This window comes from Gopherus evgoodei, chromosome 2, assembly GCF_007399415.2.
Source record: "Gopherus evgoodei ecotype Sinaloan lineage chromosome 2, rGopEvg1_v1.p, whole genome shotgun sequence".
Lineage (NCBI taxonomy): Eukaryota > Metazoa > Chordata > Testudines > Testudinidae > Gopherus > Gopherus evgoodei.
In genome coordinates this window covers 205,113,307-205,139,043 of record NC_044323.1, presented here as the reverse complement: position 1 = coordinate 205,139,043, position 25,737 = coordinate 205,113,307, and the positions used below count along the sequence as shown (strand labels likewise).

Below are 25,737 nucleotides of genomic sequence, written 5' to 3'. Positions count from 1 at the left end.
GCTTAGGCTTCAGTGAGCACAGCATGTGCTTCACGTTCACAACACAAAATGCAAATGCATATGACTCCTCAAATGAGTATGTGTTCCACCTCCAATCTGGAGGTGTACTTGAACCTCGGTTAGTTAGTTAGGGGGTAACAAAATGGCTAGAGTTAATATACTATCTGCCAGTGTGTATTAGTTCTTGATGCATATCTCCAGTATTTTGCACTTGCCTATGCTGAATTTTATCTGCCACTGTGTTGCCCAGTTGCTTAGCTTTGCTAAGTCCTTTCAAAGTTTGTTGTTCTTAGCCTACTTCCATGTTGACAACTGACTATTCCTACTCTTTGTTTTCTGTTTCTCAACCAGTTTTTGATCCATGACAAAACCTTTCACTCCATGACTATTTAGTTTCATCAATAGTCTCTCTCATGAGGGACTTTATCAAGGGTATTTTGAAAGTCAAAATAAATTGTGTTTATTGTACCTTCTTTTGTTGTTGTTGACTCTCTCAGAGAGTTTTAGTTCACTGGAGGCCTTTATAAAAGCCATACTTGTTTGTTAACACTGCAGTGTGCAGACATCTAGAGGTTTCATAAGCCATTTTAATTAATTTTTTAACCAGTTTATCTGGTACTGAAATGAGCCTCACTTAAGTGTAATTCTCAGGATAAGCACATGCACTTTTAAAAAAATAGGTACAATACTGGCATACTGTGTCAGTTCTGTAGTATAGTAGGTTATTTTAATAGAAAGTACATATTGTTCGTAGCAACTCAACCACTTCATTCTTAAATGCCTAGACTCTTGGATGAATACCATCTGGCTTCAGAGACATATTGCAATTGTCCTACTAACAATTTAATCTTCTCTGGGTCAGGATTGTATGTTTCATAATGTTAACTGTGAACTAAAGATGGGCTCAGGTCATAAAGTTTGGATCCAAATTTAAACTTCCCCAAAGTTCAAGAATGTTTAGATCGCAGATTTTAGTGATGCAAGGGCCCAGCTCTGAAGTTCAGCTCTATCTAGCAATGTATATGGCCCTTATCAGGGTAATATCTCAGTGCCTCACAATTATTTATAGATTTTATCCCAGTGACATCCCTGTGACGTAGGAAAGTATTATCCTCAAGTTTACAGTTGAAGAATTAAAGCATTAGGTAGATTAAGTGACCTGCCCAAGGCTACACACTGTGAACTGACAATATTTCCCTATGCACTAGACCATCCTTTCACTTTCCATTTAAACGTTTCCAGCCTGGGGGGATGATGTTATCCAAGATTTTGGTCTGAGCTAGCTTTACTCTAAACATACAAAGCATGACTATATCTTGGATTGGCTGAGTTGTATGAGAAAGGGAAAAGGTCACAGAGACAGCTACAAAATGAAGCATAAGCAGCCTTGGGACATTCAGTAAAATTCATCCAAGTGCAGAAAGCAGAGAGTTCTATAGCATCTGATTCAGAGGCCTTTTGCTGGCTTTTCCTTCATGGGTAGCCAGTATGAGCAGCCAGCCAGAATTTCCCTTTAGAGGAAGAAATGTGTTTGCAATTTTTATTTGGTATCGATTGTGGAATAGTCAAACTTATGTCTAAGTGTCTGGAGCTTGGGTCTGTCAGACACTTTATTGGCAATACTCAATATAAATAATAATAAAAACATACCTAATAATGAAGGATTTGGGTTGAATCAGTTTTCGTTATTACACTGAATGTTACCTTGATGCCAGGATCTGTGAAGCTTTTATATCAGCAACCACATGTAGGAAGTAGTAGCTCATGAAGACTCTTCTCTGCAGCAGCAGGAAAGCAAAGCATATACTGTCCCAAATAATTCCTGCCTCACCGCTAGGCAGTTTACAGTCTCCAGTTTCTTTAGCTTATATTAAAACAAAAACAAAAACAAAAAAAACAGAAATCACCAAGATAAGGATTATCATCTTCTTAAATATGTGAGCACATCTCCATTCTGCCCAATGGAAATAAGCCAATGTTCTGAAAAGCCTTTTTGGGCCTGTAAATTGTTTTTCTGAAGATAACTGAAATGTACAATTCCATCTGATGTATGCTGTATATTTTTTTTCTATATATATAGGGAGTTATTTTTTGGATATCACAGAACTAAACCTAGGTTTTGTGGACCCAGAGTGTAAATTCCACCTGCAAAGTTAACTGGCCTTGGGGAAGCTGGACAGAATTCTGGAGTTAGATGATGGGGAGTGCAATCTGTGCATCAGAGCTGGCTTGCTCTAAAACCAGAGAAGCCAGCCTACTAGGTTTTGAAGTCCATGCTCCAAGTTAGAGTTTCAAAGTCTACTGCATGAACCATCTTGATTTTTGCAAGCCCCAGAGAGGTTTCTGTTGCCACTCAAAACTTGAGCATAATCAGGGCTGCACTGTATGTAATTTTATTTGGTGAAATGCCTTTGCATATCCTTTTCCTATTTAGATCAGAAAAAACAAACAAAAAAAATTTGAAAGAGAGAACAACAATTTTGCAGAATTCCTAGGCAGGACATAGGTTTAGCCATTAAAATTTCACAGAACTCTCTGTTCTACTGTTTTACAGTAGAAACCATAAAAAAAAATCAACATTTGCAAGCCACTAGGCACAGACATTACAGGTAAATCCATGATACGTTAAGATTATCACTGTATATACAGCAGATAGCATTCAGTTTTATGCAGTATTTGATCATGTTAGTCTATTTATCTCCTAGACTATACCTAATTTAGTTCACATTATATAATTTGTTATCAAGATATCAAATCAGTAACGGGAAAAATACATTTATCTGAAATTTTGAAAGGAGCCTAAATGTAGTTAACCTTTATTTATAGAAAAGCATTGGAAAAAATCTAACTGCACTTACGTTGATGGTATCCTTTAACCGTACAAGCCAAGCTAAATGCTTGAATCAGCCAGCAACTGTTTCGTATTAATGACTCAATGTAGCCACATGCTCCTATCTGAAAAGCAAATGAAGAGATTGACATATAAAGATCAGAAACAAGTGATAAGAATGTTAGCACATCTGTTTGTTACTGTCACAGTTCCAGGAGGGCTGCATCTGTATGTTCCTCTCTGTGTTCTACTCCACATGTTAAACATACCAGGAGTCACCAATCAGTCTTACGAGGCCTTAGTGGACCAAAATCTTTTCAGTCTTTCCACAAGGATTGGGGCTCCCCTGGGACAGAAGGCCTCATCCCTTTGCTGGATCAGAAAGAAGGTACTTTAAAAGCCCTTTCTTTGTCTGTTGGTCTCTGGAAACCCAGCTTGAACTTGTATATGCAAACCACCTACCATTGTTTTTAGTGCTTGCAGGAGCTATGGTAACCCTCCTTTATGGAACAGAACACAATCATACATAAACCATTCATAGATTTAATACAATAATCCCCAAAGGCATTTCATGGGGTTGCAATATCTGTCTCAGTTACATGAAAGTGTGACTGCTAACATTTACACATCTACATTATAAATAAAATGAGAGAGACTAAATAAAGAATATATTTCTTTGTCACTGAGATACACCATTTAAAAAAAAATAAAAACTATTTCTGCCTTTTGTAGTGTGGGGTTTGGGCTTGGTCTGTATTTTTAAAACTCCCTTTGCTTTTTTTTGGATAGGGCATGATACATTTGCAGTGTGACACAAGCTGACAGTTTAAACAACTGCTATAGATTGGTCACCTGATTCTGCAAGCATTTATGAACATACTTAACATTACACATCTGTAATCCCATTGAATGCACCTGCATAAAATTAAGCACATATGTTAGCATTTTAGAGTATTTGTAAAAGCAAGTGACTAACAAATCAGTTTTGTTTCAACATGCTGATTTATATACATTTAAAATGAAAAATGCCTGTTTTCTTCGCAGTCCAGCAGTAAAAATGGTCAAAGGTAAGCTACAACTGCCAAAAATACATTTAAAGTGATCTTTTATAACATTTTAAATTATTGGCTTTTCTCAGCCTATCAAAGGCATCATAGGAGTGTTCTCTAACTAATGGTTTAACATTTATAAAAAGAACCTTAATATTTAAATAAAGCCTTAAAGAATTAAATATTGACATTTCAGTCAAAACTTAGACCAGAATTAAAGGAATCTAGAAGTTGGTTTGCCATCTCTTGCATCTGGCTCCCATATTCTCAGTGTCAGAAACTACAACACTTAGCATGATGACTGCCCAATGGCTCCAAAATGCCAATTATAATTAAATACCATAATGACACAAACACTCTATTCATTGTAGACCTAACCTTGTAGTCCTTACAGACTTCTTACTCACACAAAACTTCTACAGACTTCAAAGGATAGCTTTCCCATGTAAAGAATTCAGGATTTGTCTCTTTGAGAATTGCTTCTTACTTTGTGAACTTTCAGACAGCTGGATTGAGCAAAATAGGTACACATTTTCTTATACTGTATAAACTCATAGTAATTTTGGATACTGCATTTGTAGTTTCTGAATGAAACTCAGAAGACTCTTGCAAGCATTAGTACAATTTTGTGATGCTGAAAGGAACGTTTTATGACTGCTTAATGACTGCACACTTTTGCAGTTAAACCACAAAAGAGTTCAGCACTAAAACTATAGATGAAGCCACTTACCGACAGTATGTTTTTCATTGTAATCACAAAGACATTGTATGCAATCAGCCAGTCCCAATAACGCAGAATGCTTCTGATAGGTTTCAATAATAGATCACCACCAAAGAGCAGGAAATAGAAACAGGCCACCAAGTAACCCATACAAAATATGCTGATTCTTGTAGTTCCCGTGATGAAGATGATAGTAAGCACAAACCAGAAGAGGTAACTAAATATTATCACTTTATACATATCTAAGTAGGATCTGTAACAAGAAGACAGAAAAGAAGAAAAAAATTATTGAACTTTTTCTGATCATCATCCTACACATTTTTGCCCACTACTGGCTTGATCCTACAAAGGGTGGAGCACTCTGATCTTGACTCAGCAAAGCTCTTACAAACCTGCTTAATTTCAATTCTAAAGCCAACGTAACTACTCCCATCATGTGCTTGATTCAAGCTTAAGTGCTTGATGCAACAGTGGCAGAATGTTCAGCACCTTATAGGATCAAGTCCTTTGTCATACAAGGATGGAAAATATATTCTTCACAAACTTCATGATGCCATGATTTATATGGCAATGTTGTATGCATGTAAAAGACTGTTTGAGCTCATCGCTGAAGAAGTTTGGGTAACTGTGCAGCAAATCTATTTGTAAAACCCACCTCCACTACCTCATTGCAAACAATTCTATACTTATTGACTTCTAGGGAATTCAGTCCGGTGAGAGGCCTCATTTTCAAAGTCAGCTGCTAAAAAATCTTTCTTCAATGCAGATCAACTGTAAGAGGTTTTGGGAGGTGTTTTCTGCAGAATGCCAGTGTGTTATAATTTACTGAAACCTTTGCTAAGACAGGACTATCTGAAATCCGTCTTGATTGGGAGAAAGGAGGAACAATCCAGTGTTTTCAGATTCTTTAAAAATCTTGACTTAATATTTACTTACAAGTAGAACAGAGACTACACATTAGAAAATGTGCAAAAGGCTGTAGGCAGAAGTAGGTATAGCTAACCATTTCCAAACCAATGAATTCTTAGTTTCCCTCACTGGAACATTTTGCTTCCAAATGTACCACATGTTCAGGATCAGCTCACGCAAGCTGTGAAACCTGCTGTTCCAGGGAACCATGCAGGGAGAGCATGACATGAATGTTCACACCTTCTATACCAAACTACCTAAGGCAGTGGTCCCCAACCTTTTTCATCTGGCAGGCGCCAGACAACAAGCCATGGAGGACTGTGGCGGTGACAAGCAGCAACATCAATACGTGTTGTCGCTGAAATGCCGACAAGCAGCGTCATCCAGAGGTGTTGCTGCCAAAATACCGCCGAAAATGGGCGGCATTTCAGTGGCAACACCTCTGGATGATGCAGCTTGTTGGCGTCATTTCGGGGGATGCTCGTCAGTCGGCCAGTACATGGGGTGCATTCAGACACCCTGGTGGGCACCATGGCACTAGCGGGCACCGCGCTGGGGACCCCTGACCTAAGGAGTAAATGAGCCAACTTTACTGTGGATTGCTACGTGAAGAAAACCCTGCTTGAATTTCTCTGGCCTCACCAGAACTTTCTGGAGCTGTCTTGCTGGCCTATATTTATATATTGTCCTACTTAAGCTGCACTCAGGGAGATACTTAATGATAGGTGACAAGAAGGTTCCTATTTGTTTACTTCTTGTAAGCAATAGGACTATAGGGACTTTAAATTTCAACCTAAATTGTGTAGGTATTGTTGGGCTTTGTGCGATAAAACACAAAACAACAAATTGTTTATAAGTCTTGCAGGAGAATAAGTAAATGGAGGACCCCAACTGAACAGGTCTTCAGGGGCCCCGGATGTGACTGAAATGGCACTGTCTGTGCTTCTGCTGAAAAAATGTACCGTTGTGTTGCTATTCCTTTACATAATAATTATTAGTGTGTGGGATGCTTGGGAAGAGATCTGCTTCCTGACACTACTTTTATCTTCTAATATTTGAGAAGCCTTGTCCCATCGTGCTTACATATTCTGTATCAGCATTTTTGAGAAAAGCTAAAGAGGAAAACACAACTGAAGCTGAAAAGAAATCTCTCAAAAAGATCTAATCAAAAGCATTTTTCTACATTTTTGACAGACTTGGGCTATCAGCCTCAAGGGTTCTGTCTGGACACAAACATCTCCGAAGTTCAGGTATATCTGAAGTTTTCATTCAGACAGAGGCTTGCAACAAATTTCAGTTCTGGAGCAAAACGTTCCCACAGAGTTTGGGAGGTATTTGGATTAGGAGGCTGGTTTTGGAATAATCTCTTTTTAAAATTTAAATTATGCATGGATTAAATAGACTATATAACAATATAAAGCACATATTACATACGCATGCATGCTTTTTTCTCATTCTTAAACATGTGAAAAGGTCAATGCACCTTAATATTCTTATACCAAAGGAGGAGAAAAAGAAGAGCTGGGCTGGGCATGCAGGCTCTGGGGTGGGGCCAGGGTGAGGGGACTGGGGTGCAGGAAGGAGCTCTGGGTTGGGAGGGGCTCAGGGCTGGGGCAGGATATTGGGGCGCAGGCTTACCTCAGGTGGCTCCCGGTCAGCGGTGCAGTGGTGCTGCTAAGGGAGGCTTCCTGCCTGTCCTGGCACTGTGGACTGCACTGAACCCTGGAAGCAGCAGGTACGGCCCCGCACAGCTCTCACCCAGAGGCACCCCCCAACAAGCTCCCATTGGCTGGGAACCGGCTAGTGGGAGTGCGGAGCCAGTGCTCAGGGTAGGGGCAACACGCAGAGCCCTGTGTCCACCCCCCCACCTAGGAGCCGGACCTGCTGCTGGCCGCTTCTGGGGTACAGCATGGTGTCAGAACAGGTAGGGACCAGCCTGTCTTAGCCCAGTAGCAAGGCTGACAGGATTTTTAATGGCCCAGTTGGCGGTGCTAACTGATTTATATGCTGATTTATTGATTTTCCCTTTGCCTTTAGCTGTATTAGCACTTCTGAAAATAAGCTTTATTTTTTACTGGATTATCCATGTTTTCTTCCAGGATATGCCTGAAAATTAATGGGACCTAGTTCATAAGATCTCTTCAGGGCCTTTCCCAGATTTAATGGTATTTTTTCTTCTCCTATTTTTCAAGATCATCTCCTCTATCAGTACAGTAGGTTTCCTTTTTTCTTGTCTCCACCTGCTTTAGACTATAAATCCAAAGTTGCACTGGCTGTTAAAACCCTTTTTATTAGCAACCAAATGTTTATTTCATGCAAGTCTGAGCTGAAGTCTGTAATGATGATTTGCAGATCCTCTCTCATTAATCTAAGTCAGAATATGTGGATTCCAAAGAATGCATTATATCTGCCTATGAGAGTGGTCTGCTGCTTCACCTGCTGTTGTCTCCTTGGTTGCAGGCATTAGAAGGGCCAGCTCTGTATAAGTTGCTGGTATTAGGTCCTGGCGTTAGGAGCTAAAATATTTTCATGTCTCCATACTTTTTTTTTCTGTCCATTTCTAGGTTCTTGCACAGGAGTTCTTCTAAACTGGGATTTTCCCACATCACAAGCAGTGGGAACAGAGATCCTCCTGTCAAGCCATCTTGGCTTTGCCTCTAGAAAGTCCCTACTTTTTATTGTTTGGCTTTGTTTTTTTGTTTTTTTTAATTTCTTCACTTGTGGTTTCCTGCAGGCTTAGTTGTGCATCCCCTGAGAAATCCGGGGGTGGAATGAAATGTGGACTTTCAGAAAATCTCTTCCTTTGGGTTCATTTGTCATTGTTGATCTCAAGTATTTTCCCAGAAACAGGAAAGTTAAGTGATCAGTTTGGTTACAAGTTCTTTCTTCTGATTTTTCATACTGTAGTAAAAGCCTTTTAGCAATGCCTACTGGAACAGTTACTGTCAAGTGTCTCCTCGGGGGAGAAAAATCAGAAGAAAATCTTCAGATTGCTACGTAGAATTTCAGCTATGTGACACTTCATGGACAGCAACAAGAGATGTTTGACTAAAACCTCATATGCAATGCTTTGGAAATGTAAAGTGCCCCAACAGAAAGGACATGGGCCAAATTCAGCCCTGGTGTTAAGCAGGTGCGAGTCCCTAGTTTACATAGGCACTCAAGTCAATATAGTTTTAATTTAGATTGTAAAATCTAATGTAGAGTGCAAGCTCTTTGGGGCAGGGACTGTGTCTGCTATTTGTTCTATAAGGCAACTAACACATTTCTGGATTCAAGAAAATACACACATACTGATACATTGGGCATAATCTGGTCCCACACTTACAAAGTAAGGGAATTAAGTGAAAATTACTCAACAGCAATTCTCTTTTCTCTAGTCCTCTCTTCTTCCTTTCTAAACAGCAAATCCAATAACAGGAAGCCTGTGACTTTACCAACCAGAAGTAAGAAGATAAAAGATCAGTGAAAACCAAGACTTCCAGAAGAAAGACACACATAATAAGATCAAAGAAAAACTATACCAAGCAGCACTTCTTGAGGGGAGCAGGAGAGATTGTGGCATGGGAAAAGAGACTATAACAAATAGAATTACTGGTGAGTAATCTTCCCTTGTTGTATGTCCTCCTCCTCCTATTCCACCCAGCCACAATTACAATTAGCAAATATCACAAGCTGGGCCTTTGGCAGGGGGTGGGGAGAAGGAACTTCTTATATATAACTACTCTTGGAGAATCTAATGGCAAAGAAACATTAATAAATAAGTACAGATCCATCTCACAGTGCAAGAGGAAGTTATGAGGAAATGAACAGGTGGCCACCTTATAAATTTCAGAAGCAGATGCTTCTGCACTTCGAATCACTGAAATTGGCTACTGCAGAATGGAATTTAATAATTTTGCATGTATTCATTTGGTTAATGGAATATAGTCTTGAACAAATCAGTCATAGTAAGAGAAGTGATTATAAAAATGGCATCATGTAATGATACTGAACTCTTGAAGGTTTTCTGTCTATTCTTACAACCTTTAGAAAAACAGAAACTATTAACTTTTATAAAACTCTGAGTGAGAGATCAATACAATTCCAGAACTTGCTTTGCATGCAAAAAGACACTTTCTCTGATACAGCAAAGGAGGACTGGGACACAGCACAGGTAAACAAAAGGCCAATTAACATAAAATTCCCCTGAGTTTTGAATTGGACTCAGTGAGCATGTGAAAATTCAAGCACAGGTCCATTACAGCACATGGAAACAGGAATGCACATTCAACCTCTTTTGGAATTTGAATGAGGGAAAGTATGTCAAATCTGGGAATCAGAGATAGAAGTTGAGTGCCCCTGAGTATGACCCAGTCACTAAACTCCTTGGAAAAACCTTCAGCAGTGTATCTGCCTTGCTCAATCTCCACACGGTCAGTGTAAGCATTCCAGGCTGAAGAACAGGATCAAACCTTCAATGCAGTTATATAGGGCATTTCTAGGAATGCACTGCAATCACAGATTTAGTTTTTAAAATCAAAGGTGGTTGGACCACAGGGCCCAACACTCTGTCATGAATGTTCTTTTCTCCAAGAATCAGAGGTAGGATCCCATGAAAATATATCATGTCCCCAGAGTCTTAGACTCAAATGATCATGAGCAGGAAGGAGATAACTCCACTCTATCAGCAAAACTAAGCTATTCAAATAGGTATCCCAGATTATAATTAATGTCCTGAAACACACGGAGGTCCAAGCTCCACTTGGCAGGGACCATTACTATGCTTGTTATTAATAGATAGCTCATGCTGAACCAATCCACCATGATGCTCTCCTTCCTTTAGAGGTACACTTACCCAGAAAGAGGGAAAAAGAGAATGTATCTAGGGAGTCAGCCAAGAGGCTTTAGAAAAGATTCAAAAACTTCCAGTTAGCATGGCAAGTTTAATGTAGCTATAAGGAATATGAGCTGGACTCTGTTATGCTTCAGATTAAATTGTCAGCTTGTCATAAATATAAGTGGAAGGGTAGCAACCTTTATGTATGTAGTAGCGTAAAATCCCTCCTTGACAGCTGTACTGGACTGCTTTACCTGTAAGGGGTTAAACAGTTCAAATAACCTAGTTGACACCTGACCAGAAGGACCAATGAGGAAAGAAGATACTTTCAAATCTGGGGGAGGAGGGGAAGGATTTGTTGTAGCTCTCTTTGTTTGTTCCCTCTCTGGATGGAGAGAGAAGCCAAGCAGGTACAACATCTCCTGAAAACATACCTGCAATAATCCATCTAAAATTACGGAAATTGTAAGTAGGGCAAGGAAATGCATTAGGTTATCTTTTGTTTTAGCTTGTGAATTTTTCTATGCTACAGAGATAGTTTTATTCCTGTTTTTTGCAACTGTGAAGCTGAGCCCAGAGGGGAATCCTCTGTGTTTTAAATTTTTTATTTACCCTGTAAAGTTATTGTCTATCCTGATTTTGCAGGTGTGATCCTTTTATTTTTTTTCTTTCTAAACACAGTTCTTCTTTTAAGAACCTGATTGATTTCAGTGTCCAAAGGGTCTGGGTCTGTGCTTACATTGATAAAGCAATTGGTTGGTATATTATTCTCAAACCTCCACAGGAAAGGAGGTGAAGGGGTTTGGGGGAATAGGATTCAAAGTGACCCTTCCATGAATTTTTGTATAAATCTCTTGGCGGTGGCAGCAATACCATCCAAGGACAAGGAAAGGAATTTGTGCCTTGGGGAAGTACCCCAGAGTTCAGAGTGTCGGGGGAGGTGGAACCCTGACACAGCTAAATTTCAATTCAGAATCTTTATTAGTAGTGATGACACATCAGTGAAGAAGAACACAGCTTGATCTTTAGATCTCAGAGTGCATTTGCAATACTGACAGCTAGAAAAGTCATCTCCCTCACTTGTGAACTGAGCAAATTTTACATGGAAGTCTTATAGGGAGAAAAACAGGCATGATATTATTATTTTTACAGTCACTTCTTTGACTATGATTGATTTAAGTAAATCTATTTTGTTTAGTTTTAAGGCTTCTTCTAATTTCTCAATGATAGTAGTAAAAAGGATCTCCTCATTTTGCTCTTCAGCATGCACTGTCTTCCTGAAGTCAGTGAGAACTGCTACATTCAACACTTCTGAAAACCAGGCACTAGCTCACTTTAGATTAAAGGAAGATATGCCCCTCGTTCCTGCAAACTATGATGAGACATAGCCAATAGATATGGGTCAAGGTTACCTGAAGCCCTCTCAAAACACTTGGCTCTATTATACATATATAAGAGTTTTCTCAGTCCAACTAACATGCTGTTACTCCAGTCTATGAACAATTCAAAACTCAGAATCTTTAAATATGGCTAAAACAGTTGATATTTTAGTCTCAGAGTCTCCATACAGTGTATACTCTGGTAAAATATAGTAACCAACGCGGAAGTCATTAGATTGCTGTTGCTTATTTGGTTCTTGAGTTTTCTAACAAGTTTATTTTTCTTGCTTCTTTTTCTGCCTTATTTTTCATTTTATTTTCTCCATAATGTGTCTCTACACAACAGATCTACGCAACATAAATGCATTAAATATATAAGGCACATAAATTTCCATGCTTAACTAGAACAAGTATAGTCACAAACGTGTGTGTTCACCCCTAACAGAATTAAACAGATTGCTTCTCTAAATTTTCTTTTTTTCATATCCAATACTTTCCAGCGACAACATTGCCAGGCCATAAACATGAGATTTTATGAAAAGTCTGTATACTTGTAATTACCCATATAAGAGTCTATTTTCTCATCACATCCGAAATACCACCTTTGAATATACATAGAGCAATTTAGGACTCCAAGAAATTTTACATATGAATCAAAAGGGAGAATTTGGTCTTAAAGTTTATGGAAAGGCAGCAGTCCAGCTAAGATTGAGGTTACTTCCCAATGAAAGCCTCATTTTGCCTCCTAACCAAAAATCTTCAGAGTACACTCTTTGTGCTGCAGGTTCTTCATATTTGGCCAGCAGACAATTTCTCCCATATTTCTGAGGATTCTAAAAGTTATTCTGGATTTAGATAAAAATAAGTCAATCAGGACTTTTAAAAAATCTGCTAAAAACAGCTGTTCCTAAAAAACCTAAAATGAAATTTATTTGAAAGAGCTTGATGAGCCGCAGTGCAAAGGGCTGATTTTGTGAGGGGAAAGGGTATAATTGGGCAGTTACTCCATGGAGCGATCTGCATGTCCATCAGGCTCCTGTGGACATTAAAAAACAAAGATGCCAAGCGAGGTCATTTAAAAAGCAAAGTGAGTCTTTAGCCCTTTTATTTCTGAAGAGAACTTTTAAATGTAGACTCATTGACATTTGTCACAATGATTTTTCTGAACTAAATCAAGAAAATTACAACATGTTCTCACTGTCCCCTGGCATTCTTGCCAGTGATGCTTTTGCCTAGAACCCCTGACTCAATGACAGCTTGGAATAATCTTCATTTTCTGTGCACCATCCTCAGATATTAGCTCAGAGCTACAGTAGATGTAGCAGCTGTGGCAACAAGTGGAATTTAATACTCTTCCTGTAGTATTGGAGCCAACGCCACTCCCTTCCCTTCATTCCTCCCAATTAAGCCCCACTGTGGCAGATACTTTCTGTAGGTATTTCTGGTTGTTGATAAGACTCCAGGAAATCATCTTCACTTGGTGCAATATCTTGTAGGGAGATGGTGGCACCAGGCCTCATCCTGTTAGCAGCTGCCTGTTCTCAATGGCAGCAGAGTGCATCAAGTGCTATAATCTCCAAATAAGCATGTCAGCTGAATGCATTTCAGTGAGTTCATCTTCAAAGCTATTCATGGATTTGGCCACAGTTTCCAATAGAAACAATAGGATCCATTTAAAGATTTTATGAAGGGATTGCAATTACAATGAGCGTCTGACGAAATAACAACAATTTTTCAATGAAAGACAGCTTTTGACTCTGCTCCTTCTCAGCTATCTGCTGATAACATGCTTTCTGAGTCACAATGAACATCCAGGGGGCAAAACGTAGACGCTAATGAAGTTTCCCCCATAGTTTTTCTTGTAAATATTGTACCAACCCTTCAGAAATGCAGCAGGCTAGATGGCCAGCTGTGCTGAGCTTACATACACAGCAGCTGAGGAGCAGGGAGAAGATGGCTCCAGGATTATGAGCTGCTCTAATTTTCGACAGCTGGGATAGTTACATAAGAGCAGCTCCATGAGCCAAATATTGGCTGGAGCAGTGTGTTTCTGGCTCCACTCCATCTTTTATCCCACACCACCCCAACAGCCCTCCAAAGTGCATGGGTGGGAAGGGGGTGTCATGCAGGGGAAGTACCTCAGCTCTCCATATGAGACAGCTAATGTCCCCTTTACCCTTATTTGAGTTGGGTGAAGAATAATCTTTTCTAGAGAAGATTTTTGTTTGTTTAAATAATGTATGACCTTCTTCAATTTGGAGCAAAGCAGCAAGATGTAATTAACTGAATAAATACATTTGTGGTATTAAAGACACACATAGACACGGCCAGACTAACTTGGTCTCGCACAAGTGCATGGGGCAGAGAAGACAAGGAATAAATCAGGTGCACCACCCTGTACTCACCAGGAAACCCAGGGAAAGATTTTGCTCCTTCAGGCACAATCCCTCCTTGAATTCCAACTGCCATGTTGTTGATCTGTACCTTCCGCATGGCACCACTGGGGCCGTCAGTGGGCCAGCTACATCGAGATACTCAGAAACATGCTCACTTGTGTTGGAAAGAGCCTTCTAGGTAGTACTATATGCCCTTTCCAGCTATTTCTTATGGAAGATAAATAACTTACTGCTGCACAAGATGTATGTTGTAAAATGGAAAAATTTAAGACAGATCTCAATAGAGTTGGAAGCCAGAATTCCAACATTCTTATATTACAGGTACCTTCAAAATGGAGAACTTTAAAAAGAAGATACATTGTAATTTCAAAATATTCCAGACCCAGCATTACCGGCAGTGAATGAAGTCGGGAACAGGGTTGTGCTGGCTAAATGACGCTGCATCAAGGTTCATGCAAATTTCCACATTGTCCCCAGCCATGATTCGCACAGCAGCCTTATTTTCATCCTCAAACATTTGTCTTTGTAAGGATGCACAGAGTAGCAACATGAAATCGTCTGGAAAAATGAAGATTTCACTGTAAGAACTTCAGCCATTAATTCAGATCTATTGTGTAATGCTGAATGCTATTGGTGATATGCTATAATCTAATCACAGCACAGTAGTTCTTATAATGATCCTCGTAAGACTGCATTATCTACAATGCACTGTAATGCAAATTTGACATATATTACTACATTTCATTTTCAACTGATTATTTCACGTCCATGATTTTTTTCTGAGAAGGAGATTAAAGGGAGGAAACAGAATTCATCACTTTTTATTCAGCTTTATTAAACAAAAATGTACCAGTTGCATAAATTACTGAACATTTAAATGCACTGCTTTTATAAAAACACAATTACTGTTCAGTGCACTGTGTTGGTATATTGCCTAGTGCAATGGGGTCTTGGTCCATGAATAGGGCCTCTAGGTGTTATGGTAAGAAATATAATAATAATGCCCTGTAGAATATGCCAAGTTGCTTCTTTAAAACAAATAAAAGCTTTGTATTATACTTTTGCATGATTTGAAACCAAAGAAAAGTAAACAATTTTCACAGCTCTGTGTTAAAATACTTACAGACAAGAAAAATAGGATTTGGTCTTTCAATGAAGTCTGGAAAGTATAACCACTTTATGATGTTGGAGTTGAAGTTGGCATTAGGGCTTCTCCATGGATAGTCTACAACAAAAGGAAGCAGGCAAAAATGTAATCAATAGTTTATAACAATTACTTCATTTAAAAAAAAATCAGTCAATTTTACAGCAGTTTCCTGTAAGAACAAATGGCCTTAAAAGGTAAGTGACCCTACCTTTACAAGGAGCAGGTGGAATGCCAATACAAATGAAGTACTGGAATATAATGGTGCATGCCAGAAAACAGCAGTACTTTGGCCAAATCTCTGCAATAGCTTTTCTTCTACGTCGATATAATACAGCAATTAACCAGAAGGCATGAATCATGGCAAAGAAATCCATTCGTTGACCAATTACATTAACTGACAGTAGGAAACAGGTCTGTGGAAGAAGTAAAGAAACATATGCAGCATTTACAACCCCTGAGATGGTCAGGGCAGATATAACAAATCAGCCTTTCAATCTGATTCTTGGAAACTTGATGTAGCTGAGTATAGCTCTTCACATACTAAGCCTCTGACATGGTTAACAGCCCTCCAGCACCCCACACTTTGTGTAATTTTCTATCGACACTGACTATCTCAATACAACTGTAAAGCAAGTTTCCATTTCATGCTACTAAAGAGATATAAAATGGCCAGAACATTGTCATGGATAGCCTAGATTGGAAATGCTTAATTGTTGCCAAGCAAAGCATGTCACATAGACATATATTTTGATACTACGTACAGATGTTAGAAGAATGAACTCATAAAGAAAAATAATAACTGGAGGGCATCCTCAGGTGGGAACCACTTAAAAAGAATAAGCATTCAAACAATGTAACTTTTGTTTACTATAGACAAACAGCTCAATTGTTCTGAAGTGGTTTATTTCAGCATTATTTTTGAAGCTCTTTTTCCCAGGGTAGTTTCTACTCCCTGGTTGCACTTAAAACAGTGCCTTTAGGCGATGCTGTGATGCAACACTTTGTTTTAGAACTCAGTGAATAGTGAATCATTTAGTCAATGAATTTCATCATTTCTCTCTCCAGGAACTGCTCACACACAGCGATGGTCTCAATTTTTGTGGCTAACTAATTTTGGTAAATTGCTCTCAAGGATGGCTTGTTAACCATTATTACATTGACTATTTGGAATTTGAGAGAGATGTTGGTTAGTTCTGATTAGACTCATAAGCATACAGTAACTTATAATTGGGTTTCCACTGCAAATATTTATGTATATGAGCTGAAAGCTTGCTTTCTGCAGGTATTCTCTAAAGTTTGCTTAAAACCTGCCTTTTACACAAACTTTCTTTCCACTATTCTAATTTTCTTAATTTGAATATTAATGAAAATTGAACACAAAAGGTGTATGAACATAGCTGAAGCAAATTCACAGTTCTATTCAAACAAATACTTAAAAGTGTTTTATGAGGTATTTACTCAGCATTACTTTAGTTTCAAGATGGATTAAATTTTGTTTTGTCTGTATGAGTTGATGCCAGACTAGGAGGAGAGGGAGGGCAGAGGGATGGCGGGAGTTAGACAGAGATGCAGGTCGAACAAGAGATACAGAAAGAGCACGGAGGGTTGTCTAACCTCAAATCTGCCCTACCACTTTGCCCATGCTGCTGCTGACAAAGCAGAGCAACATCATACATGGAATACAGCATTGGCCTGGGACTTAGATCTGCCACTGACCTGCCACATGACCTTGGGAAAATCACTTCCCCTGTCTGTATCTTTCCCTGCCCATGCTTGGTCTGTCTTGTCTATTTAAGTAGTAAGCTCTTGAAGCCAAGAAGCACAGTGGGGGACCAAGCTTCTTGGATCTACCATAATATAAATAATACTAAAATAAAGAAGGACTTATTACTTTTCCCAGCTCCTGCAACAGACCTGAGTGCAGCAGGAGCAAGAACAGCTAATATGTACTTAGCCATAGATGGTAGCCTGCCAGCTGCAGCTTTTCTTCTCTGCTCCCGTGGTACTCAACTCAATTGTAGGTGACATCAGTGGATGCCCCTTGCCAATCCCTCCCTGAATAGCACACAGCCTTCTCTTCTGGTGAATTAGAAACAGAGCACAGGAATGAGAAACAAAGTATATTGAAAAGAAACGAGAGAAAAACAAGAGAAAAAGCATGGGGTGGGGAAGATGGAGAGGGGGAAGAGATGGTGGTAACTGTGCCTAGACAACTCTGGCCCTGGTGAGAGTAGCGGATGAGGAAGCAGCATGTTGTCAGTACATTTCTAACCAATGAATCAAAACGACCAACAAAACAAAACACAAGGTTGGGAATCATTGTCTTAATAACATGAATATGTTATTTACCTCCAACCCAAACTTGTAGAAGAAGTAGTTTATGAAATACTTGGCACAGTTTACAAGTCCATCATCCAAATGTAATCTTGTAATATCATGGAAAATGGTTTTAGTCACAGGTACAGTAAGATTATTTCGACATCTATAGTACTCCTGATGCCGGTATATTGTAACTTCAAAGGCCAGAATAGCCAGCATCAGTAAGTTATTCTACAAAGAAGCAATACAAAGAAGATACAATCAAAACTGAAATATGAGGAGTTGGAAATTTTTTCTGAGAAGCATAATCAATGAATGTTCTAGTTGACGTTCTTGTTTTATATTGCTGTAACAACAAAACGTTTGGGGATTTAATTTAAAAATGGGAAGCTTACTTGAGCAATAAAATGCATCAAGGGTTTACCAGTTCCACAATTTCTGTTCCTCCCTCCGGAGGAGGTAGAGAGACCCATTCTTCCTCACTGCCGGTGTCATGATAACTGAGCTTCTGAATTCATACTTTAATATCTGCAATGCCACTGACTTCTGTTCTCACCAGCAAAACAATGGAAGTGCTTGATAGTGTCCTTTTGGTGTTGTTTTCATAACCCTATTTTACATGGGCTGTTCACTTTGCCTCTGTTGGTGCAACAGGGAACAGCAGCACGATTAAGTACTGTCAGACAGCTCTTTTATGTGATAAAAGACCAGAAACTGTGCATCTGTCCCCTATTTTGGCCTTATCTTGCTGGAATCACGTGAAGATAAGAAGCAGAGAACCTGAACTGGGCTGGGTCAGCACGGAGAAAGTTACACTCTAGAGAAGGGTGTCGTTCTAACTTCAACAAATCCGAACACTGTGTTCTGCATGAATGTAAATCTGAAGACCAATGAAGGTACCATACAGGTAGGTGAAGTAAGTCACTGATTGTTTTTTTTTTAATTCAGGATGAGTCACAAATGATAATTAAACTTGTGATATAATCTAAGTTTGCAGTGACTCAACCATGATTTTTTCAGCCATTTTCCATGCAGAGCACTTTATCCTAAATCATAAGTAAAGGACTTCAGACTCTCTCTAATTCTATGGGAGTCATGCAGGATAGCCTTCGGGTGCTGACGTAGAGTAAAACTAAGAAATGTTTAATCCAAATGAAAGTAACAAAACACACCCTGCCTGCATTAAACAAAACAAAAACTAGAATAAAAACACAGGATTATTGCTGTTTCCCCTCCCACCATCCTAACCTCCCCTCAAAAAACCCAACATTTTTTCCAAGTTGTTTCTTAAGAATAAAAGTGTTAAAAAACAATTGCAGGAGAAATGTGCTGCCAGTCAGACATAATTATCCAGATCAAACGTTTATCTTAGTTCTTATAATATCTGAAATGGATGTATGTTTTACTTCTTAAAATCCTGTCAGCCAAATTTCTTGCTATCCTTTTAATCCATAGTAGAGCAAGACAGATATGGTTCTATGTGCATTTTATCTGAATTGTTGCATGGAATTTTCTTGAGTTAGGGCTGTAGGAATCATACATAACAGGACACTTGCCTCCTACCCATACACCACTTTTTTTTTCTCCATTGCCCATAGCTCACAATTCATGGAATGATGTATTTTGTGTGTGGCACATGATCCATTTCAAGGACATTGAAAAGTTCATCAGGGAATAAGAGACAGTCGGTCTAAACACAGAAAAATGTAGAGCAGTTACCCTTAAGTATACAAGCAGGGGATAAGACTTCCTTAATCCAACCCACTCTGTAGGATCAATGGGTGCGCTGTAGAGAAGCGATGTCTTCAGTTCTTCACTGCCTATGTCAGTTTCATTTTCTGTAGGCTAAAATGCAAACAATGATAAGTTCTTTAGTTAGAGTCTCTTTGGAGCCACTGGGGGCAGGAATCATGATGGCTCAGCAGAAACACATCAGCTGAACCGCAGCTTTGAACACTTCACATGCTTCCTTTGGCTCTGTCCTTTCACTGAAGTACCTAGCAATTAAACTCTTAATATGCACTACTACTCACCATTGTACAGTTACTGGAAAAGGTGCTAGGGTCAATAGATGTGAGCTGATATAACATTTTGCAGACGATAATCACACATGTCCAAACAGTGCAGACACTTGATGCCAATGGGCGGAATTGAGCATATGGCAAAGCAAGAGCCCAGGCAATCAAAAACACAAAGTTAAACAGAGACACCTGAAAACACAAAACAGAAATTACACAGAGCAGCCAGATGACCAGGCACCTTAACGTGACCTTTTATACCTAGAATACCTCACACACACACGTCATTGAAAAATCCTTCAAAACAAGGGCCAAAAACAAGATCTAAGAAAAGTAATGAAATAAAAATTTAAAACAGCTCTCACTGTGATGCTAGGCATGGATGTCACAAACTCAACAGCACTTAGTGGCTGGCAGGAAATGTAGCAATCAATTAGGATGAAAACAATTCTAACTTCAAAATACTATTAGCACCACTAGCCCACACAGTGGCATGCCCACTCTACAAGTATGGTTTTAAATAAAAAGGGCCAAACCTGTGGCCCTGCTTTTTTTGCAGCAACGAAGTGTACACATTGGTGTGCTGGGGGTGGTAGAAAGGCTGATTTTTGTGGTAGGGGACTTGCATAAATGATTTTCTATGCACACTAGAGTTCTCCTCATCTGAAGGGGATGCTGGTGGGAGGGAGAAAGACAGACGGAGTATGACTTTGGCTCCCCAAAAAATTAAACAAAAACCCTAGTATCTTCATTGGTGGAGAGGACTGGAGGTTTTCTGGGTGACAGGAGTCCCCATTCCCAACTGATGACTTTAAGTGAAGATGGGACTTTAGGATTTGATTAGGCACCAGCATCTGGAGAGCCCAAATGGATCATGGTCACCCAGTTAAGCCGGTGCCTAAGAAGTAGGTTGGAACGAGGTTTGGCCCACTGCTGTGGAGCCAAGAAGCATCAAGAGAAGGATGGGATTTTGTCAGCACAGGTTTTACTTGCCTCTTTCACTGTGACCCAGATGATGTATGAAGAAACAATTTTGATAATATGCAGCTCCAAAAGCCACCACACAAAAACTTGCAGTTTATGAAAATATTCCAGGAATTTCAAGAATAGCACCGTGAGGCGGTCAATCACCAGATGCCACTTATTCTTTAAATCTGCAAAGACAAAGCCGATGGAGTCACTGAAAAACTGTCTTTTCCTTTGTTACTTCCCTCTTCAACAGAAAATAATAAGACAGGATTTTTTCCGCTCAGCCTCAAAACAAGAGACATAAAGGTGAGTAAAATCAGCTCTGACTTTCAATGGTGGATTAAGACTAAATGGGGCCTTCCCCAATAACAAATCATAGGCTATCCACTACAAAAGTACTTATGGCACTGACTGTGCATCCATTGGCCCCTGCAGACTCAGGACCTGGATCTGTGAATCCATGGATCCCTGCCTTAATCCACCCGTTGATCCTGTAGAACTAAAACAGTTTAGTTTGATTATATTTATGCATATGGTTCTAGTTTGTTCAGAAAAGTGTAAACATGAAAGTAATTCACAGAGGATATTTCTTCCTAGCAAACCTTTATGTCAGCTTTGAGCAGAATCACATTCCAACCCTGAAAATTATATTGCTGAGAGTCACAATGTGGAAATGGAAAAGACTGCCTGATGCTAGCATAGGGCCAAACACTGCTTTCTAAAAGCTGAATATGCCACCGAGATGGTTAAAAACATGTTCACAAGTCTCACAGATGTTTATAGGCCTCTGGGAAGAGCAATATACTGTAATAGAGCTATTTGAAGAATTTTGCAGAGTCTGCAAAACTTCCCTGCAGAGTTTTGCTTGAAATACAACTTATAGTTACCTTCATTGTACACTTAACATTAGCACTGCTCTGTTTCATACTCGTAACACACTACATCAGAGAATACTACATTTTGCTTATCAATAAATGAAGGACTTGATAAACACAGAGGTAGCATCACAGATGTACTTTGCTCATTTATCTTGACAAATGTAATTTGCAGGGAGGAGCCAGTCACAGACGTAAGCCAGCAGGAGCAGTTTAAAGCAGGTAGTGTGGCACCCAGGAAAAGAAAGGGGAAAGATGGGGCCAGTCAGAGGTAAGCTTCCGGTTCTCCTGAGGTCCAGCATTATGTGGAAGTGACCCCCACTTGGGCACCATTAGGCTCCATATCCTTGGGGAACAAAGGAAAAAATTGAAGGGAGGAGCCAGACAGAGACAGAAGGTGACAGAAGCAGCTAAAACAGGGCCTGTCAGACAGCAATAATGTCACCACAAGGCTGTCCACAGTTTTCACTCTGAACATTCTCTGCCCTGTACTGTTTGGCTGTTTGCTCCTACCCCTTCCTGTCTCCTTCCTTAGTCTCTTCACTTCGACTTCACTCCACCTGCTCTTCAGGCTGCTCTCCCCTTCCTTTCTTCCTTCCTTCTTCATGGCTCTGTTCCCTTTACAGTTCCCTCTCCCTTCAATGTTCCCTCTCCTTTCCTTTATTTTTCCAGCTAGCAAATACTCTCCTAACTAAACCTCACACAAAGGAGTTTAATTCCAAAACAACAACAAAACAAAAAAATGGAAAATAAATCATGGCACTAACATGACGTTTGCCAACCATCACTCTGTTCTCTCTGCCTGTGTGTTCTATCCCTTTCCCGGGGACTTTTGACTGTCTTGTCTATTTAGTCTGTACAATCTTTGGGACAAGGATTCTCTCTTATTCTATGTTGCCACAGTGCCTTGCGAGCTGGGCTCTAGGCACCAGCGTAATTCATAGATTCCAAGACCAGAAGGGACCACTGTGATAATCTTGTCAGACCACCCATATAACAAAAGTCATAGAACTTCCCAAAATAATTCCCAGAGCAGATCGTTTAGCAAAACATCCAATCTTGATTTAAAAAATTATCACTGATGGAGAATCCACCACAACCCTTAGTAAATTGTTCCAGTGGTTAAGTGCCCTCACCATTAAAAAATTGTGCCTTATTCCCAGTCTGAAATTTGTTTAGCTACTACTTCCAGTCATTGGATCCTATAATATCTTTCTCCTCTTGGCTGAAGAGCCTATTATTAAATATTTGTTCCTTCATGTAGATTACAGACTGTAATTAAATCACGCCTTACCCTTCTGTTTGTTAAGCTAAATAGACTGAGTTATTTGATTCTATCACTGTAAGGCATGTTTTCTAATCTTTCAACCATTCTTACGGCTCTTCTCTGAACCTTCTCCAATTTATTAACATCCTTCTTGAACTGTAAGCACTAGAACTGGACACGGTTTTTCAGCAGCAGACGCATCAGTGCCAAAAACAGAGGTAAAATAACCTCTCTACTCTTACTTGAGATTCCACTGTTTATGCAGCCAAGGATCACGTTAATTCTTTTGGCCGCCACACCATTACACTGGGAGCTCCCGTTTACCTGAATATCCTCTATGACCCCTAAGTCTTTTTCAGAGTCACTGCTAGAGAGTCCCTTATCCTGTAAGTATGGTCAACGTTCTTTGTTCCTAGATGTATACATTTTGTTGAATTAAAACGCATATTGTTTGCTTGCACCCAGTTTACCAGTGATCTAGATCTGAAGCAGAGACCTGTCTTCATTAATAATACTCCCCCAATTTCGGTGTCATCTAAAAACTTTATCAGTAATAATTTTGTTTTCTTCCAAGTCATTGTTAAAAATGATAACTACCACAGGCCCAATAACCAACTGGTATGAGACTCCACTGAAAACATACCTGCTTGATGAAAATTCCCCATTTATCAGTTAGCCAGTTCCTAATCTATTTAATGTATGCCATGTTAATATTATATTGTTCTAGTTTTTTTAATCAAAATGTCATGTGGTACCAAGTCAAAAGCCATACAGAGGTCTAAGTCTATTATATCAACATTATTACCTTTATCAACCAAATTTGTAATCTCATCAAAAAAGATATCCAGTTAATTTGAAAGGAACTATTTTCCATAAACCCATGTGGATTTGCATTAGTTACATTACCCTCCTTTATTAACTGAGTCCCATATTAGCTGCTTCATTATCTTTCTAGAGATCGAAGTCAGGCTGACAGGCATATAATTACCTGGATCATCCCATTTACCTTTTTAAAAATTGGCACAACATTAGCATTCTTCCAGTCTTCTAGAACTTATTGAAAATCAGCTTTAAATATCCAGTGAGCTCTTCAGCCAGCTCTTTGAAAATTCTTGGACGCAAGTTATCTGGTAATACTAGTAATAATTTAGTTTTAATTAACTGTAATAATACATTATAAGGTACCAATATATGATGTAGTACATATGTATTATAAAAACAATATAGTCTTAGGACCTGATCCTGCAAGTTGATCCATGGATGTGGACCCATATGCCCGTATCACTGAAGTCAACTGGACTGCTTCTTGGAAAAGAGTTTGCCAGCCAGATCACTTTGCAGGATCTAGCATTAGTAATCTGAGACTCACTAGCTCACAATGCTATTTGATGAGAAGTAGAGTGAGACCACTTTTTTAAAATGAGAATCATTAAGTCTGAAGATTGGGTTAGTAAAATGTAGACGAATGAGGACCTAACACACTAAGAATGGTTGCACAGTTAGTACTGGAGATGGAAACATGAAAAATTGGATGTGGCTGACTACATTGGCCAAAGATGCAGGGGAATTTCAGGGCTCCTTAGACAACGATGTCAAGTTTTCTGATCTTTATTTTTATTTAAAAAGAAAAAGAACTGCCTACTGAGTGCATATTTTGAGTGAAATTCTGCCTTTTTGGGGGTCTGGCCATATAATGCCAGATTATTGATTTTGTTTTCTTCTTCTTTCCTTCAAAATATATCCCTTGCAAGTATGTTTCTATATGCATATGTATGTATTAAGATGGTCTTTAATGACATGATCACTTACTATTTCTCAAAGAATAAATGTTACATTGTGCCATTTTTTTTTACCATACTGGAAAACACCACTCAGAAGGTGCCAGGTGAATGAAGCAGGGCATGCAAATTACTGTCATGAGCTATATCTGGCATACCCATAATAATATATGGCACAAGACTGTATGCCTTACTCTGCTAAAATAATGCTGGCGATTCCAGACACTTGAGTGCTTAACAGTGCAACGTTATGATATAGCTTTTTGGTGTGCATGTGCACACACACATGCACATACATACACACAATATGTGTATGTAACTTAAAAGTACCTCACATCCAGTCACAGATATTTACTGTGCTGCTGCCAAGATCCATTCAGCGCAGCACAGAGTGGAGGCTTCCAGGGAGTCAGTTACTGCTCCCTGATTCTTGGCTCTGCCCCAGTGTAGGTTAACTTTCAACAGCTGGCCAGTGTTCCCAAGGGAACTTACATCAGCTGGCGATAAGCCAGAGTGCTGCATATTCCAATCATACTCTTGCCTGCACAGAAAGAGCACAGGAGCTGGGCATGTCAGGGCTACGCCCACCGTGGAGTCTTCTATGCAGATGGAATCCCCCAGCCAGGGAAATGAGTGGTTTCTGATCCTCTGGTGCTGCATGAACTGAGTTTAGGCTTCTTAAAGCATATAAACTGGCATTTTTCTTTGATCAGGTCTCATTGCAAGTCTTTATTTCTGTTCCAGAGGCCTACATATAATGGTAACAGTAGTTGCTCAAATTAATGTAAGGCAATTTCCAGACAATCTGATTTTCCTCTATTCTAAACACTCTTCCTTCAGTTTCCTGTCTCTGATGTGTTATTTCTCTTGCTAATCTAAGTCATGCAGAGTTCATGTTCATAACTGTATTACAGACATTATTTATGTCTTAGCCAAAGATATCCAGGATAACACCTTAACCTCACCCACCACCACGCTTCGGCATTTTTATATTCATTTAGAATCAGTTAGCTATTCCTCATTCAAAATTGCAAAATGTGACACTAAAGCTGTTCATGAACAACGAAGCAGAGAACTTACTGAAATGAATAACCTTAAAAGCATACAATACAAAAGGAAAAAAAAAGCATTATTTCTTCAAGAATTCACATCCATTACTAGCTTTGTAAAGGGCTTTCCTCTAGTAGAAGCCGGAGGGTTTTTTTTTTCATTTTGTAAGCATACTGTAGGTAACAGTAGCTGTTCTCATCCTAAGAGACTG

At 39.3% G+C, this 25,737-nt stretch overlaps 1 protein-coding gene across 1 annotated transcript in view; it reads right to left on the bottom strand.

Annotated features, from left to right (window-relative positions):
* The window catches only part of PIEZO2 (piezo type mechanosensitive ion channel component 2), a 496,400-nt gene that overhangs the window by 77,392 nt on the left and 393,271 nt on the right, over nt 1-25,737 (bottom strand). Inside the window, exons 23-28 of the mRNA XM_030549442.1 lie at nt 15,459-15,663; nt 15,227-15,328; nt 14,496-14,661; nt 4,610-4,853; nt 2,859-2,955; nt 1,705-1,864 (exon numbers count right to left, since the gene is read on the bottom strand). Coding sequence (XP_030405302.1) covers nt 1,705-1,864; nt 2,859-2,955; nt 4,610-4,853; nt 14,496-14,661; nt 15,227-15,328; nt 15,459-15,663 — 974 coding nt within the window. The remainder of the gene's footprint in view (nt 1-1,704; nt 1,865-2,858; nt 2,956-4,609; nt 4,854-14,495; nt 14,662-15,226; nt 15,329-15,458; nt 15,664-25,737) is intronic.